Source organism: Stegostoma tigrinum, chromosome 36 (genome assembly GCF_030684315.1).
Source record: "Stegostoma tigrinum isolate sSteTig4 chromosome 36, sSteTig4.hap1, whole genome shotgun sequence".
Taxonomy (NCBI): domain Eukaryota; kingdom Metazoa; phylum Chordata; class Chondrichthyes; order Orectolobiformes; family Stegostomatidae; genus Stegostoma; species Stegostoma tigrinum.
Genome location: NC_081389.1, coordinates 26,281,279 through 26,300,087, shown reverse-complemented (window position 1 = coordinate 26,300,087; position 18,809 = coordinate 26,281,279). Strand labels below are relative to the sequence as shown.

The 18,809-nt window shown below is 42.3% G+C and overlaps 1 protein-coding gene across 2 annotated transcripts in view; it reads right to left on the bottom strand.

The window, feature by feature from the left end:
- The window catches only part of mtmr10 (myotubularin related protein 10), a 30,045-nt gene extending 12,066 nt beyond the window's left edge, over positions 1-17,979 (bottom strand). For both annotated transcript variants that reach the window (XM_048520547.2, XM_048520548.2), the window contains exons 1-6: positions 17,876-17,979; positions 17,740-17,797; positions 12,308-12,444; positions 9,281-9,353; positions 2,495-2,637; positions 467-557 (exon numbers count right to left, since the gene is read on the bottom strand). In XM_048520547.2, coding sequence (XP_048376504.1) covers positions 467-557; positions 2,495-2,637; positions 9,281-9,353; positions 12,308-12,444; positions 17,740-17,797; positions 17,876-17,941 — 568 coding nt within the window. In that variant the 5' untranslated portion in view covers positions 17,942-17,979. The remainder of the gene's footprint in view (positions 1-466; positions 558-2,494; positions 2,638-9,280; positions 9,354-12,307; positions 12,445-17,739; positions 17,798-17,875) is intronic.
- Between the last annotated feature and the right edge of the window lie 830 nt (positions 17,980-18,809).

Genomic DNA, 18,809 nt, shown 5'->3' with positions numbered 1-18,809 from the left:
CACTGAGCTGGGAAATTACGATGATCCTGTATAAGATGTTAGTTAGGCCATAGCTGGAGTACTGTGTGCAATTCTAGTCACCACAGTATAGGAAGGATGCAACTGCACTCGAGAGGATGCAATGCAGATTCACCAGGATGTTGCCTGGACTGGAGGGATTCAGCTATGAAAGAGACTAGACAGGTGTGGGTTATGTTCCTGAGAGTAGAGAAGGCTGGGGAGTGGGGTTGCCCATTTTGATGTGTACAAAATTATGAGGGTCGTAAACAGGGAGAAGCTTTTACCCTCTTGGTAGAGGGTTGATTACCATGACATTGATTTAAAGTGAAGTGGAGGTGGTTTAGAGGGCAGTTAATGGAAAAATGTGCTGCGATTGTTCTTGCCTCAACATTTAATTTTTAGATAATCACTTGAAATGCCATAGCAACACAATGTCTTCAGCCCACTGGTATTGCCACTACCTTACCTGAATTTTGGCATTTTTCTTTGGCATATGCAAACCCAAACAGTAGCTGGAGATCTTTAGGCTGAGAGTAATGTGCAATCACAAGGCAGATCTGGAACAAAACAGAAACCCAAATTTAAGGCTGCAAAAACTGCAACTTTTTTTCCACCAACAGCAGAGATGTTATAGGACAGAGTTTCACACAACAACCCAAATCTCTCCATATTAGGAAGCACCAACCTCCAACAATTCTAACGCAACATCATTCAAGGGAGTGGAGACATTAGAGAAACCAATAAATGGCCAAAGGATGTCCTCCTCAATTCAACAGGACCTAAATTTCATTATCTTCCTGATCCAGTAGTATATTCTAACTCACCAAATTTTGTCCACCAATCATACCTCTTCTGCCTGCCTAACTCTACAACGCCTTTGCCCATCCAGCAATACCTTAAATTTAAAATCCTCAGCCTTCACTTCAATTGATGCTTCACAGCATCAACCCTTCCTATCTCAGGAGTCCCCTCCAGCCCCAGAGTCTTGTGCTCATCGACTCTGGCCTTTGCACATTTCTAATGTGAACTGTTCCACGAATGATGCCTTGCCTGTAGTTGCCCAAATCGTAAGCTCTGGAATTCCCTCCATAAAACTCACCATTTCTCTCCCTATCTTAAAGACGTCCCTTAGAACTTACTAGTTTAACCAAGATTTTTGTCAGCTGTCCTCATGTTTCCTTACATGGTTCAGAGACAAATACTGTCAGATAGTCCAGTGAAATACTTTGAGATATCAACTGCACTAAAGGTCTTCTAGAAGTTAATTGTTGCAGATGCCAAGCCACCCAGAATCCAAGAGAGGTCGTCTCACCTCAATTTTTGTTTTGAATCACTGCCCCTAACACAAACTCAAAATCGAGTTAACATTTTATTCTTTTACAGTCAGGCCGCAAAACTGGGTGTTTGATATTGTTGCAATCCCTCCTTCTAAGTACCCAGACACACAAAATTATACAGCACAGAGAGGCCATTCTGCCCATCATAGTTCTTTAGTAAAGTTGGTCTTCCATCCATAATCACATGGCAATCCAGCTTGGCAACTTTATACCACGAAAGGGCATTCTAGTAACGTAATGGTGAGAAAAAACACACTAGAGTCAATACTCCCATTTAGATGAGTGCACTTAACATTCCCACTCACCACAGGCAGGATTTAAGATTTAAATTACATATTCCTACACATCAATCAAAAATAAGATCAGCCTTGCAAAGTGACTCATGCTTAGTGGTAACTAATCAGCAGCCCTTCACTATCCAATGATGCTACTTCTTGCAAGGAGCCCTGATACCCCATCCCAGTAGCCACTGGACAGTGGGCAACAACAGGACATTCACTTGGGACAGAGGCCTAATCCTACTATAACCTAACATGCTATTTCCAGCAAGCATCATAGAATAGTAACGACAATCCTAACTGGTTCTATTTTCTCCCCCTCATGTTTTGAAAACTGAAGCAGGTGCTACTCTGTGGTCCTGCAGGTTTTTGAAAGTTACATTTCCACAATTATTCAGCAAATGTTATGCTCAGGAATGTTCAGCAAACACCAAAAAAAACTAACATTTCAGTTTGTGTTTTTATCCACTTGAACCACCTTCTCCACGAATACAATCACATAAGCCAGAAAGGTTAATTAATCACAGCCCACAAGTAAACAGTTAAAAGTCTATACTAGGGTGGAGGCCTCCTGTTACTGTAGCAATTCATGACAAGCACAATGAGCTTTTTATGCACAGCACGTGACCACACCTCAACTACTCCAGGCTCTTTCAGTTTTATTATACATACAATACAATCACTGCCATTTATCAAGAGAACAGCTACACATCTCAGATATGAGAGCTGTCTCCAGTGCCAGGTCTCCATTTTCCTTCTTGTCGATTACTTAGTCTACTTTGCTCATACAATCACTACACAGAGCCATGCTGTGCCCGCTACACCCAGTACACACTCCCCAAGGCCAAACTGTGCTCACCATACCCAGGTACTATTCACCTTTCTGGCTGATTCTGGAACAGATTCATCAAAACGGAAGCGAATGATACGGAAATCCTTGCAGTAGATGATCAGCTCGGTAGGTTTAAACTTCAGGCGCTGATTAGGCCCCAAAACCTTCCTCTTCTTCCTCTCATCATTCACTGGATAAAGAAAAGTTGGAAAGTTAAACCCATGGGCAGTTAGAGCCAGGTCCCTGAACCCCTCTTTCAAGTCGAGTGAAAAATACATGACATGTACGTGCAAATTTATATAGTCTGCATTTTTGAAAAAAGCAAGCAGCAACTCCTCTCAATCTGCAGAATTTATTCACAATGCCTGCAGTTTCCTTTTCCATTCAAGAGCTCTTCACAGTTCCACGCAAAGCTCACCATTTGCTTCAAGCTCACCATTTGCTTCATTGCTCTCAAGAAACAAGGCCCCAGACTTTGAAACACCTTTGAGCAGGAAACCTAATGACTTTGTGGAAAAGAATACCTTGCTACATAATCAAGTTGGTCACATTTGTTCAGCTGACACAGGCTAAAATTGTATCTCTAAGTCTTTCAAACCCCTGCTCCAGGTTAGTCTCCGAAGTCCCATTTGCCTCCGAATATTGCAGCCAAAATGTCAAGAGCCAGTTAGCTCTTAGACATTGTTACCAGTCAGTCAATCACACCAACACCTCATCAGCATGGTACTGAGCCTTACAAACCAGGATACACAGCCAGTTCCCATTAAAAGGAAACTTCTAGCTCCGTCTTAAACATTATCTCTTTCTGTCTTAACTCTAGCTTGACCTGCATTGGCTGATCTTAGCAGGAACAACCATTAGTCTCAATGACCTCAGGCTGAGGAAAATAATACTATCCATGATGATGGATAATCACATTGTGGGCAAAATACTCTGCCATAACCCTCTGATTCCCTGAAGGAAAGCTTTTTGCCTGGTTAACATGCATTCAAAAGATACCCTGGAATTCAAACACCACTTCCAGCAGTGAATATGACAAAAGGGAGACATTTGGAGCTGGCTGGCAACGAAGACACAACAGAAACAACTCAGGCAATTCAACCTAGGCCAATCCCCCAGTTCAACAGTAGTCTAGAGATTAATTATTTCAGAAATACAACAGGACCAGGCTATTCTGAATAGAAGTTTTTTTTTAAAATGCCGGGAGGGACAAAAAAAATGTGAACAGAAAGAACTGCAGATGCTATAAATCAGAACCAAAAACAGATTGCTGGAAAAGCCCCCTCAGCAGGTCTGGTAGCATTTGTGACAAGAAATCAGAGTTAATGTTTCAGATCCAGTGACCCTTCCACAGATCTGATGGTAGCTCGGAAAATATGGGTTTATGTGCAGAAGATGGGGTGGGGGATGAGGTAAGAAATAAACGATAGGTGGTGTCGGAGCAATAAGGGCTCTGAGGGTCACTGGACCCAAAATAATAACTGATTTCTCTTCACAGACGCTGCCAGGCTAAGCTTTTCTAGCAATTTCTGTTTGTTTCTGATTTACAGCAACCGCAATTCTTTCGGCAAGCTGGCTGTGTTGGGTTTTTCCTGCTTTGTGGGACAGGACCTCCTTAGTAAATTTTCCACACTGTCAGGTAGATGACGTGTTGTAGTTTTATTGGAAGAGCTTGGCTAGGGGCACAGCCTGTTCTGGAGCAGACGTTTCAAGACAATTGTGAGATGTCATGAGGGCCCACAGCTGTTGGAGTATCCAGTGTCTTCAGCCATTTCTTGAGATTTGTGGAGTGAATCAAATTGATCGAAGATTGGTCTATGATACTGGAAACCTCTGGAGAAGGCCAAGATGGATCATTCACTTGGCACTTCTGGCCGAAAATGGAAGCACAAGGGTTAGCCTCATCTTTTCTGATGTGCTGGGCTCCTCCACTGTCCAGAATGGGGATATTTGTGAAGCCCCACCTCATCAGTTATTTAATTGTTCACCACCATTCACAACTTGATGTACAAGGACTGTAGAGTACAGATCTGATCAATTGGTTGTGATATTGGATAGCTGCATATATTGCATACTATTTACAGTAATGCAGCAAAGGAAACAGACCCTTCGGTCCAAGAGTCCACGCCAAACATAACCCCGAACTAAACTAGTTCCACCTGCCTGCTCCTGGCTCATATCTTCAAACCTTTCCTATTCATATATCCATGCAGAGGTCTTTAAAATATTGTAATTGTACCTGCACCCACCACTCCATTAGGACATTAATTCCACACACAAACAACCACCTGCGTAAAAAATCTGCCTCATGTCTTTTTTAAAACCTCGCCTCTCATCTTAAAAATGAGCCCTTGAGTCTTGAAATCTCCCATATTAGGGAAAGTAAACTGCCACCACCACTATCCATAACTCTCAATATTCTATAAAACTTCTATCAGGTCACCTCTCAACCTCCTACATTCCAGTGAAAAAAGTCCCAGCCTATCCAGCCTTTCCTTATAACCAAAACCTTCCATACCCAGCAACAAATTGGTAAATCTCTTCTGAACCCCATCCAGCTTGATAATATCCTTCCTATAACTGGGCAACCAGAACTGGACACAGTATTGCAGAAGGGGCCTCACCAATGTCCTGTATGACCTCAAGATGACATCCCGGCTCCTATACTCAAAGGACTAAGCAACGAAGGCAAGCATGCAAAAAGACTTTTTAACCATCCTGAATGTGATGCAAACTTTAAAGAATTACGTACTTGTACCCCTAGATACCTCTTCTACAATACTGCCCAAGGCCCGAGCATTAACTACACAAGCCTTATCCTTGTTTGTTGTACAAAAATGCAATACCTCGCATTTATTCAGACTGAACTCCATCTGCCACTTTTCAGTCCATTGATCCATTTAATCAAGATCCCTTTCTAATTTTAGATAACCTTATTCGCGGTCAACTTTGCTACCAATTTTAGTGTCATCCATAAACTTACTATGCCTTCTATATTTTCATCCAAATCATTTATGTAAACGGCAAAAGAACACCCAGAACCAATCCCTGTGGAACACCATAGGTCACAGATCTCCAGACCAAAAAAATACAACCCTCTACTGTCTCCTGCCTTTAAGCCCATTACATATCCAATCGTATCAGAGATAATGGGAACTGCAGATGCTGAAGAATCTGAGATAACAAAGTGTGGAGGTAACAAGGTGTGGACTAAGTGTGCTCCTAAGATGCTGCTTGGCCTGCTGTGTTCATCCAGCTCCACACTTCGTTATCTATGTACCCAACTGGCTAGCTCACCCTGAATCCCATATGACCTAACTTTACTAATTAGTCTACCATGACCTTTGACAAAAGGCGATAATAAAATCCAAATATCCATCTACTGCTCTGCCATCAACTTTTTTGGTAACAACTTACATTCAATCAATTTTGAGAGACAATTTTCCTCACACTAAACCATGCTGACTATCCCTAATCAATTTCAGCCTCTCTAAATATCCATAAATCCTATCTTTTATAACCACCTCCAACAATTTACCCACTACTGAAGTCAGACTCTCAGGTCTAAAGTTCCCGTTTCTCATTACAACCTTTCTCAAAGGTACAACATTAGCCACCCTCCAGTCATCAGGCATGTCACCTGTAGTTATAGATAATGCAAATATTTCTGCAAGAGGTCTTGTAACATTCTCCTTTACTTCCCACAACGTTGAGAGATGTGTTAGATTAGGTCCTAGAGAACGGAGGTGGATAAATCTCCCCAAGATCTCCCATATTTTCTCTTTTGTAATGTGAACTGTTTGTAAAACATCAAAGTTTATTTCTCTGCATTCTCTAAACTCCATTTCTTTTTCCACAGTGAAAGCTGATGCTAAATATTCATTTTGTATCTTTCCCATCTCCTGGAGTTCAACACAAAGACAACCTCCTTTAAGATGTTTAAGAGTTTAAGAGGCCCTCTCGTTACCCTCTTGCTCTTGATGCATTTGTAGAATCTCTTTGGATTATCCTTAATCTTATCTGTCAATGCTATCTCATATCTCCTCTTTGCCTTCCCAATTTCTGTCTTCAGAATACACCCACACACTCTTGATTAAGATATTCAATTGATTCAAGTTATCCATTTCTTAAAAAAAATCTCATTCATGACTAGAATCTCTAACTTTGTTCACCCAGTCAACTCCAATCAAATTTTGAAAGTTATTGTCTCATACCATTAAAACTTGCCTTACTCCATTTAAAAACTTTAACCTCTATGGAAGGCTTATCTTTTTCCATAATCATTGAAACTAATAGAATTATGATTGCTAGACCCAAAGTGTTCCCCACTTTTACTTCAGTCACCTGACCTGCTTTACTGCCCAAAAGGAGGACTCCTTTTGCTCTTTTTCCAGTTGGAGCGTCCACATTTTGAGCTGCCAGTCTTGTCCGTCTGTCAGCCAAGTTTCTGAAAAAGCTATGACAACCCAATGCCATGTCCTTAAACACACCCAGAGTTTGTCAGCCTTATCTGTAAGGCCCTTTGCATTGAAATAAATGCAATTTAGTTCTTCAGAGTTACTACATACTCTGACTCTCTCATCTTTCTTTTCTAATTGACATGCTCTCCTCACATTCAGAACCTACCCATCAATCCTTCTATTTACACTACCACTTAGAATTCCTCCATTCCCCCTCTCTATCAGTATAAAATCTCCTTTAATGGAACGTGCACATCTTCCTAAAATATAGGTCCTGTTCCAGGTCAGACTCATCCCTTTTGAACAGATCTTCTCTATCCCAACAGACGTTCCAATTGTCCAAAAACCCGAATCCCTGAACAATACGCTCGCTTTTCAGCCATTGATCCATCTCCTTTAACCTTTTGTTCCTTCCCTCATTTGAGTTTGACATTGGGAATAAACCAGAAATTACTAATTTTAAGCTTTTTTTAAACCTTCTACACAGCTTAAATTCATTCTGTACTGCATTAATCTTTTACCCAAGAATGTCATTCCTATCAATGTGTACAATAATTTCTGGCTTTGCAATTTCACCTTTAACAATATGCTTGAGAAGTTTAGAAATGCCTATTAATCCTAGCACTAAGCAACAAACCACCCTAAAAATGTACCTTCATCGTCACAGAATCTCCTGTTTGTGCCCCTGACAGGAGAGTCCCTAATAACAATAATTCTATTAAATCGTCAAACACTGCCTAACATAAGAATTGTTACAAGTGTTCAAGAACTGACCGGCCCTTCCATTTTCCTCAGCCAGACTATCCCTTTAACTGTTCCAAAAATTGAATATCTATTCGATACAGGAATAGCCAGAGATTTCTAAACTACATTCTTATATTTCCTGACAATCACCCACCTATCTGACTGACCCTGTTAGGTAGTAATAACTTTCTAAATATACTAGGCATCTGACTCCATACCATAGATAGGCCTTAATAACATTAAGCTAAAACAAAAACAGGATGTTTCAATAACACTTCATAAAATAAACTTTCATTACTACAGAAAATAATGCCAAAATGGAAAAAATTTTTAAAATCAACAACTTAGCTGATTAGCTGAATAAAAATGATTCCTCATCAATAAATTCCTCAAAGAAAAAATTCTTCTTTGGAGCTGACCACGTGTAGGACTCTCCAGAACGAAAACACAACTCCTTATTTAAAAACAAACTGCTCTTCTTTTTCACAAAAAAACACTTAGTCATAGAAAAAAAAACCTCTAAAACAGATAGACTTTTTAATTTCGGAATTAAGAATGGGGTTTAGAATGGCAGTAGTCCTGTTTGGTAACTTTACCAGGTTGACATTTCGTTTTTACATACACCTGGTGCTGCTCCGGTCCTGCTTTCCTTCATTCCTCATTGATTCAGCTCAGTGAAGATAACAGGGCAGGGTTTGTGCTAAGCCATGACAATACAGATTGTGGTTGAATACAGTTCTGCTATATGTGTGGCATTGAATTGCTGCATCTGTTTGAAATCTATTCCTTTAGCATAGTGATAGTGCAACATTACATGTCATCCTCGAAGTGAATGTAGACTGACTCTACAATAATCACTCCTGCCAACACCAGTGCAGACAGAGGTGCCTGAAGATTGGTCAGGATGAGGTCATGTAGGTTTTCCCATTGCTGGTTCCCTCGCTACATTCCGTAGATCCAGTGCAGCAGTTATGCACTTTAGGATTGAGTCACACTCTATGTTGGACAATGAAGATCCCCATCCAAAGAACATTGTTTATGCTGCACTCAGTGCTTCCTCCATGATCTAATCTTCTGACAATTATCAGTTGTTGCTGAATTTAAGTCAAAAACAGAACTTCCTGCAACATCCCTAAAATCAGAGTCTCTAATAATGAAAGTAACCAATAAACAGTTTGAGACTGACGTGCAACATAACTTCATTTATATCCTATAAAAGTCAAAATAGGAGGGACAAAAACAGAAAGCAACTGCAAAGCTATCAAAGCAATCATCACCAAATGTTCTTTCAAATACTAAGCAAAAAAAACACCCAAGAAAATCAGCAACAAAAACAGAAGTCGCTGGAAAAGCTCAACTGGTATGGCAGCATCGTTCAAGAGAAAGCAGAGTTAATGTTTTGAGTGTGGCAACGTTGACTCTGCTTTCTCTCCACAGGTGCCGCCAGGCCTGCTGCGTTTTCCCAGCAATTTCTGTTTTTCCTTCTTTTCAAATGCTGCTTTCCAGGAATTTTGACTTTTATTTCACACTCATTTCAGAATAGACAACTTTGGAGTTAGCATACCAGAAGCAAAGCATCGGGTACTGTTCTCAATAAATAACAGAACAGACAAATAAAGAGCTCCATACCTGCCACAACCTGTTCCACACAGGTAAGAGAGATGTCATGTTCCTCCAACAGCAGATTTCTGAACTGAAATTTCTGAGATTGAAACCATCAAGGTTAGAATTAAACTCCCTCACATAATAATCAATAAGAATGAGCAGCTTTGCACATTAACGGTGCAGGTATCTAAATCTCACAAAACAATTGAGTTGCAGATTTACAATTTCCCGCTATCTGCACTCCCCAAGCAGTGTGGTGATAAATTGACAATTGGTACAAAATGAACATGTAGTTTATAACTGCAATGGAGGAAATCATGTTACATTCCTAAGTACCTCTTAGAAATCCCTTCTCAGGGGTTCTGTTTGGCCTAGAGCCTGTACTGTGCGTAATGTTCTATGTTCTAAAGCAAAATACTGCAGATGCTGGAAATTTGAAACAAACAGAACTTCCCAGACAAAAAGGTCCTGGCCTCCGAAGCAGTGGTGGTGGAAACGCCCATGGCCCTAAGCAGGGATGCCAGCAAACAGTGGCCCAGTGCAGAGCATGGCAGCGGTCAGACCACTTTGAGGTCCCTTGCCGTTGGTCTGCTCCCAAGAACCTTTGGATAGACACTCCTCAATTTTGTTCTTGTTTTTCTGACATATGGTAATACTGTGCCTAGCTGTAAAGTAGCATTTTTCTTCACTTCTCTGTTCTATAACTAAGGACCTACATACCTTTGTACTTAAGATCGTGCTATAAGTGGCGAGTTACAAACTTTTCACTGTTCTCATTTGAGTACATGAAGCTAATTCAATTCAATTTAAAGTGACCCACCAGCCTACCTGCACTGCAACAGGGGACAACCTTAAAAGGGACTATGCAGAATATAACAATGAGCCCAGCCATCTTTAGCACTTTATCATACACCTGATAGCTAACTCAAAGTGCATTTTTAAGAAATATATTTTAGTCATAAATACACAGGAGAAATTTTCCAATGTTATTACTTGGAATTTTCCTGCAAAGTTCTGTCACCTCACCTGCCTCTGTTTTGTTCAAGGCAATAAAACAAGGGGTTACAGACACAGTTTTTCAGCTCCTTATATTAAAGAGCTGGGACTTCAATTTTCTTAACCTGTCTGGGCACATGCCTTGTCTCTAAACTGTGCCATTTTTAATTTTCTTAAGGAGTTCAAACGAATGAAGCAGTGATTCTCAACAAACGAGAAGTAAAAAGCTTTCCCTGGATTGCTCATAAAACAATCTTCCCTGAACCATGGGTACCTGGTACAATAATCTCATTGTCCTGTATCACACTACACACTGAGTATAACACAAACATTGCTATAGAATACCTGTTACAGCTGTCTCATTGACCTAAAACACATTATACACAATACAACACCCTGCTTAGTATATAAACATACTGAACATTCCTTGTAGTCTGGCTGCTTGAGAGAACATGCTGTGCTGTACCCAGTTTAAACACCACTCATGTCATATCACACATGGTTTGTTATTTACATGCCCCCATCATAACAGTCTGTTATTCTGCATAAAATCTCCTTGTTATACAACACTGACTGTTACTGTATAAAATGTTCCTCATTGTTGGAGATCAGAATGTGAACTATTCAATAAGCATTCCCCCCATTAGTGCATTTTGTGCTTTATTTGATACTATACTCCCATGAGGAAATTTGGGTATTCACTTGTTCTTCCTCCTACCCCAGCCCACAGCCATCTACAGCCTGAAGCTCTATGCCCTTCTTACACTCTTACCTCCCAATACATTCTCAACAGTCTCCCCACTTCAATCTCTGCTCTTGTCTTTTGAGACTGGGGCCAAGGGAGCCATCAACATCCCCCATATTCATTGATTCCATCCATTTCAGAACACCAGTTATCAGCCCTCTTCTGAAAAAACCAAGCCTCCATTTGTCTTCTGTAACTACACAAACTTCAAGATCTGAACGTCGATCTTTGAAATAGCAATGCAAATAATTCCCTGCTTTGCGCCACCCCACAGCCTCCCAAAATAGTGTAGGTTAGATGGGCTTCAGATTGGTTTCACAGGTTGGCGCAACATTGAGGACCTGGAGCCTGTACTGCAGTGTAATGTTCTACGTTCAAAAGACATCAGATGCTGCCGATGCTGGAAATCTGAAACAAACAGAACACTAGATAAAATCAGGTCTGTCCATATCGGAGAGAAGAGAAAGTTTCACTTCTGAAAAGTCATAACTGACTTGAAACAATAACTCTGTTTCTCTCTCCATATTGAATTTCTCTAGCATTCCGCATTCGTATGTAGTTTCCTGCCCAGTTCTTTCCCTATAACATGGTATTGTTTTCTTTTTCAATTATACACCCAAATTTCCCTTTGTAAATTAACATTGAAAGCACGGTGATAGCAAATTCAGACTCTGCATTATGACTCACTACAAAACAAATGAGAGATGACTTCATAGAGGTGTACAAAATGATCAGAGGTATTAGATACAGTGGACAGCCAGAGACGATTTCCTAGGGTGGAGGTAGCTATTACGAGGGGACATAGTTTCAAAGTGAATGGAGGCAGATACAGGGGAGACAGAGGTAGGTTCTTTATTCAGAGAGTGGTCAGGGGGTGGAATGCATTGCCGGAGAGGGTAGTGGAGTCAACCTCATTAGGGGTATTTAAGCAGCAATTAGATAGGCATATGGATGATAGTATACAAGGTAGGGGTGGAGGTTATATAGACCTTAGCATTCGGATAAAAGTTCAGCACAACATCGTGGGCCGAAGGGCCTGTACTGTATTGTTCCATGTTCTATGTCTCTTCATCTCCCCATCTAACTCTTTTACAAATTATATTTGTTACTGACCCTCCTGCCAGAGTAAATAAATTATTTCCACCTTTCTTTTTTTAAATTTTGAACAGTCAATATCTATTTAATCTTCACTGCTTTGAGTACAATAACTCCATCTTCTCTCATCTAGAATTCCATGAAATTGAATTGCAAATTTATGATTATGAGGGAAATTTCACTTAAGTCTTGAATATTTACAAGAAAGCACAAACCCGAAAAGGTGTCACATCTTTTGTGATGAAGGAGATCTTGAAGTTGGTGCATAGCAGCGTCCCAGAGAGATCATGAGCATTTGTGTCTGTAGCAATACATTTTCGGACATTACTGGTCTCACTCACAACAAGTTCCCCTGAAATAAAACAGCTGGATATTAGAAAAACCTCAGTGTCCAGCACAATCTTCTCCCTTGTTGCAGATTATGGTTTATATCTCCAGAATCAAAGGTTACAGTATCCAGCCCAACATTTCATAACTGACTAACTCCAAACAGAGATAAACTGTGAAGCTGGATGAACACAGCAAGCCAAGCAGCATCCCAGGAGCACAAAAGCTGACGTTTCGGGCCTAGACCCTTCATCAGATGAAGGGTCCCTCTGATGAAGGGTCTAGGCCTGAAACGTCAGCTTTTGTGCTCCTGAGATGCTGCCTGGCCTGCTGTGTTCATCCAGCTTCACACATTGTTATCTTGGATTCTCCAGCATCTGCAGTTCCCATTATCACTAACTCCAAACAGAGTATTGTTTGGGTTGGAGAATGGCTTTGGGGAAAGAATGGGGTCAAGAAAATATTTATATTTACTATAACTTTTGAGATCTGCTATTCTTAATTCTGCTGTTATGTATGGGCAATCATGACAAGAATTAAACACTGGTTTTCAAAACTCTTTCAAACTGCACTCATCCAAATTCGGTGTTGAGGGGAAACAGCAAAAGGGGAGGCCATCCAGCCTCTTGAGCCTGATCCAGACTTCGATGAGGCCATGGCAGAACTTAAACATGAATTTTCCCCTTATGCTCCTGTACCTTTAATTAACAAAAAACAACACAATATTAACAAACAATTTGGCATATAGAAGAGTTTCAAGCTCCACATTCTAAGCACCTTGTGTTTCCTAGTTTCACTCCTGAAAGGTCTAATTTTGAGACTACACTCTAGTCAACTGGGCCAGACAGGGGAATTTTCTCTCCAGCTACAAAATCTGTTCCTCTCAATAGCTTGAAAATTCTGACAAGAGCATCCCCTTAACCTTCTGAATTTCAGGGTCACGTGCCTAGTTGTGTAATCTTTCTTCCCAATCTAATCAGTGGAATCCAAATATTATTCTGATACTTCTATACCGAAGTCCCTCTGAAGTCAATATATCCTCAAGGTGTGGTGCCCATAACTGGTTAAAGTACCTCTAAACAGTGTCCACACATGGCTTTGTGAAGCTGAGGAATGGCTTCTATCCCATGTGATCTTGTTCTTTACATGTAAAAGTCAGCATTCCATTCATTTTGACTTTTAATGGTCTATGTACTGGATCTCCACTGTTACCAGCTTTAGAAAATACCTTGTTTTATCCCAATTAAAACCAAAGAAATGAGGATTACAAGCTGGCTGTGCAGTAACTGGCCTGACCAAGGGTTTAAAATGCTAACCAGGATGCATTAAATCAAAGATAACAAGGTGTAGAGCTGCACGAACACAGCAGGAAGGCTGATGTTTTGGGCCTAGACTCTTCTTCAGAAATGGGGGAGGAGAAGGGGGTTCTGAAATAAATAAGGAGAAAAAGGAGAGACAGGTAGAAGATGGATAGAGGAGAAGAACCAGTCAAAGAGGCAGGGATGGAGCCAGTAAAGGTAAGTGTAGTGGGGAGGTAAGGACAGTATAGGTCAGTCCCTTCCCCTCCCCCATTTCTGAAGGAGGGTCTAGGCCTGAAACGTCAGCCTTCCTGCTCCTCTGATGCTGTTTGGCCTGCTGTGTTCATCCAGCTCTACACCTTGTTATCTCAGATTCGCCAGCATCTACAGTTCCTGCTACCTCTGCATTAAATCAAAGATGCACGGCTCCTTTTCGACATTCTACAACATTAGTTTTTTTTAAAAAGTAAGTGATGTTGAAGATTAAAAACATTTCAACAAGCAGCAGTGAAAATGGTTTGATCTAAGAACACACACACACAGGACATCCACCTGTTTGATAATCGACAGAAGATGTCTGATTTAATAAACAGAAATCACCACTATGCAGTATCTCACTGCTCAGATGTTTAATTACCACATCACTCCATGCTGTGGCTTACCCCATTCTCCCAACAGGGCTACAAATGTCCCTACTCAACATGTTTCAGATGGTTAGAAATCAGTTTTTAAAAAAGCAGTGTGTTTGCATAATCATAATCACATCTGCTGCTTTATTTCAAAAAAATGCAGCTTGGCCAGCAGCTTCAAGTTGTAAAACTGCCTCATTCGTGGTTGCTGGCCCTGTGTTTGAGTGTATCAACCACCCAAAGTCAGCTGAAAAGCATCACCATTAATTACACAACTAACACCTTTATACCATCAGGCAGAAATTGCATAGGAATCCCGAGTCTATTGATACGGCACTACCTAATTCTACATTAGTCCACAAACTAAGCAAAATCCACACTTTGTACCATTCTAACTTCAGTCTGTTTCAGGCTTGTGCCTAAATCTCTCATAACAAATCAGCATTTTAAGAATACAATTCAAATTTCAGCCAGAGAATGGTGGGCTTGTGGAATTCATTGCCACGGAGTGCAGTGGAAGCCAGGACGTTGGGTGCCTTCAAGGCAGAGATCGACAAATTCTTGATCTCAAGGAATCAAGGGCTATGGGGAGAGTGCAGGGAAGTGGAGTTGAAATGCCCAGCCATGATTTAAATGGCAGAGTGGACTTGATGGGCCGAATGGCCTTACGTCCACTCCTATGTCTTATGGTCTAAATACATTTACACTTGCAACAATTTGATATTTTCTTTAAGAAAAAAAAATTTTTACTCAGACTGCATTCTAAAACGATTCCTAACCAATTATTAGGAATTGAGCCCTGAACTTCTACTGCTTTGCGGAGTATAATAAGATCCACAAGCATCTGAAATATTTTTCTCTCGTAAACATAAAATATAAACTCATGATATTAATGCTTATTTCCATCATACTACAACAGGCTTGGGCATGTCTGACATTCTGAGGAGCCAAACCACCTGAAACGTTCCAGCAAATCTTTTTCATAGAAACAGGAGGTGGAAATCTGGGACATATGCCCCCAATAATGGCTGACAGAAAATCTCAAAAAACTGAGACTGCTAGCATTTTCTGTTGGTTTATGGGTTTGAAACCAAGGCAAGTAGATGGAGTTAAGATATGATCTAATTAAATGGCACAACAGGTCGTCCTTTTTGCTAACACTGGAAACTCTAAAATGGGCATAGTGATGCAAATGTCCAACAAAGTTCAGTCAGACACAAGATATTGCCAACAGTGCAGACATATGTAGGCAGGTGAGACAGGATCACAACCCAATTCAATTACCTGGAAACAGAAAAGGTCACAGCATCTAGTCCATCTGCAACAGATCAGTCATTCAAACAATGCACCAGTGTGCAGGAAATAGTCATCCTGCCATTTCTACATCTGTTCACACTACACAAAATACTTGATTTGAGACAGGTCAAACAATAACTTTTCTGTTGGATTATTAAAGCTCACTGCCACGTGAGCTGAGTCATGCAATCACTACTGTTATCACGAGTGTAACACTGGCTGCAAGTGCTAAATGTAACTCAGTGGAATACCCTTAAGATATTATAGCAAAGGTGCTGTACACTTTTACACACCAAAGGAACGTCACAGGCTGGGGCAGCAATTATTGCCCCAAGTGCCTCAAGAAGGTGATAGTGAGCTAGTCACTTGTAACTAAATACCTTCAGCTCATCAAAATCCAGTTCAGCCCATTTAGCATGGGCTGAGTGATTCCACAGTTCATTTTATATCATTGCAGAGTTTTACTGCACAAAAGCTCAGGTGTAAGCAAATAAATTTATGGCATAGAATGAGAAGATACAATCCATTAGGCCAAGTCAGCCAACAAGCATACATTCAGCCTAGTCCCACATTGAAACACTTCACCAGTAGCCCTGTGGGTTACAACTGAACAACAGCACACCCAGTACTTTTTAAACAATGAGGTTTTCTGATTCAACTGCTTTTTCAGGCTATGAAATCCAGATCCTCTGAATTCTGAGTGAGAACATTTCCTATCACTAATGCTGCTCTTCAGGAATGACCCACTGACAATTCCCAATGATACTCCCAAGGACCCACAGCACTGACCCTCCAACAGTGTGGCGCACCTCCCAACACTGAACCTCCTTCCAACAGTGCAGTGCTCCCCCAGTAACATCTTTTTGAAATGGAAAAATATTTTGTGAAGGTTATTTAATTTGAAGATTAGGTTACAACTCTGTTGGAACATTTTTCTTGGAAGTGATGTCTACTAGTGAGACACACATGTCCAGACATACCAGGTCAGGGTTCTAATGTGACAGTCTTCCAAATTACTGTCCCATACCAGTGGCTTCTGCTCCCAAAGTAGAAAACTCATACAGCTGTGACAGAATGAAACAACACTTTCTAAAATCATTCAGAAGTAAGCTATCATGTTGAAACATGCACTCCTGGCCAGGCCAACAAGTATTCTCTCCCTCTTGCCTTCTGGTCCAGTGACTGTCCCAATGTTATCCTGTGCTCCAATTTCTCAGAATCACAGAGTAACCGAGACACCTGAGAAGTTAGTGACACCACTGTTGGAGGTCAGAGTCTGGCCCAATCAGAGGATGTATGCCAAAAACCGACAGCCTTAGTCACTAAAAGGCACACAGCATGAACCATACCTACATTTAACTAGATCCAGGAGACTGCACAGAAAAGTGGAACTCACTGTCTGTGATCAAAAGTGAGCTGGCTGCAAAACTGGGGCTTATGACTTATACAAAAATCAACCCACTCATGTCCAAAATGTACACTGATTCCAAATCAATTTCACCAATAGTACGGCGGGACCAAGGACAATCAGAACCTGCGTGAACAGTAAAAGCAACAGCATAATTTTGAAGCTCACGTCCTTGTTTTAATTTCAATTGTCTCTGTCGTTTCTCTCTTTTGTCAAGCCTTTTAAAAAGTCCCCCAGTGTGGCTCAAAGTGAAAGGTTAATCGGCCCATCAGACTCTTACTTAGTCCGGTATTCTCGAAAGGGACATGGCTCTCACCCCAGACCCTGGTCAATAACCTGCCTGACCAGGTCGTCCTCCTCTCCCTCCCTCCGAAAAGCACTCAAAGCCTTGGCACAATCTTTAGTCCAGCCACAGTTAGCGTCCCTCTGCTGCCAAGGTCCACACCCACAGGTAACCTTCGGTCCGTCGCCCCCGTAACAGCCCATTCTGAGTTCTCACACCAGGGGGCCTTCCTTTAGAACTTTTCTCTCGTTTTCCTTCATGGTTTCTGACCTGGGAATGCCCCGGGCTCAGAAACCTGGCTCTCAGCCACTAACAGTAGCCGCGGACCGTCACTGTGGCCCAGCCGCCGCACAGGCCATGCACCCACCGTCCCTACCCGCGGCCCCGACATCGAGTAAAGACTCACCCGGCAACAGCGCGGCCTCACACACCCGGCTCACTTCGGCCCGGCTCGGAAAGGAGCGCTGCGGAAAGAAACACCCATTACAACAAGCACCGAGAGGGAGAGCGACCCCAGCCTAAAACGCCGCACTCAGCCTCACCTCCGCCGGCGGCAGGTAACTTCTGAAACTCGGCCTCGCGCTCTTCATCCCGGACCCGCGGAACATCCCGAGCGGCTGCCGGAGGGGCGTGGTCTGGTGGGGGTGGGGCTCCGGGCAGGAACACCAGGGCATGGGTTTTGTTGGGCGGGAATTGTGGGACAGCGGGGGGCGTGGGCGCGCACTATTGGGTGGGGTCTGCGGGTGGAATTTTGGGAGGCGGGGACATCGGGGCGGGGTTTGTGGGCGCGGTGGGAGGGGATTTCGGTGGAGAGGCGGGGTCAGAATAGAGGGGCGGGGTCAGAGAAGTGAGGCAATAAGTTAACGTAACACAGTGCGGAGCTGGATGAACATAGCAGGCCCAGCAGCACAAAAGCTGATGTTTCGGGCCTAGACCCTTCAGAGAGGGGGATGGGGAGAGGGTTCTGGAATAAATAGGGAGAGAGGGGGAGGCGGACAAAGATGGAGAGAAAAGAAGATAGGTGGAGAGTATAGGTAGGGAGGGGACAGGTCAGTCCAGGGAGGACGGACAGGTCAAGGAGGTGGGATGAGGTTAGTAGGTAGGAAATGGGGGTGCGGCTTGAGGTGGGAGGAGGGGATGGGTGAGAGGAAGAACAGGTTAGGGAGGTGGGGAAGAGCTGGGCTGGTTTTGGGATGCAGTGGGTGGAGGGGATGAGCTGGGCTGGTTGTGTGGTGCAGTGGGTGGAGGGGACGAACTGGGCTGGTTTTGGGATGCGGTGGGGGAAGGGGAGATTTTGAAGCTGGTGAAGTCCACATTGATACCATTGGGCTGCAGGGTTCCCAGGCGGAATATGAGTTGCTGTTCCTGCAACCTTCGGGTGGCATCATTGTGGCACTGCAGGAGGCCCATGATGGGCATGTCATCTAAAGAATGGGAGGGGGAGTGGAAATGGTTTGCGACTGGGAGGTGCAGTTG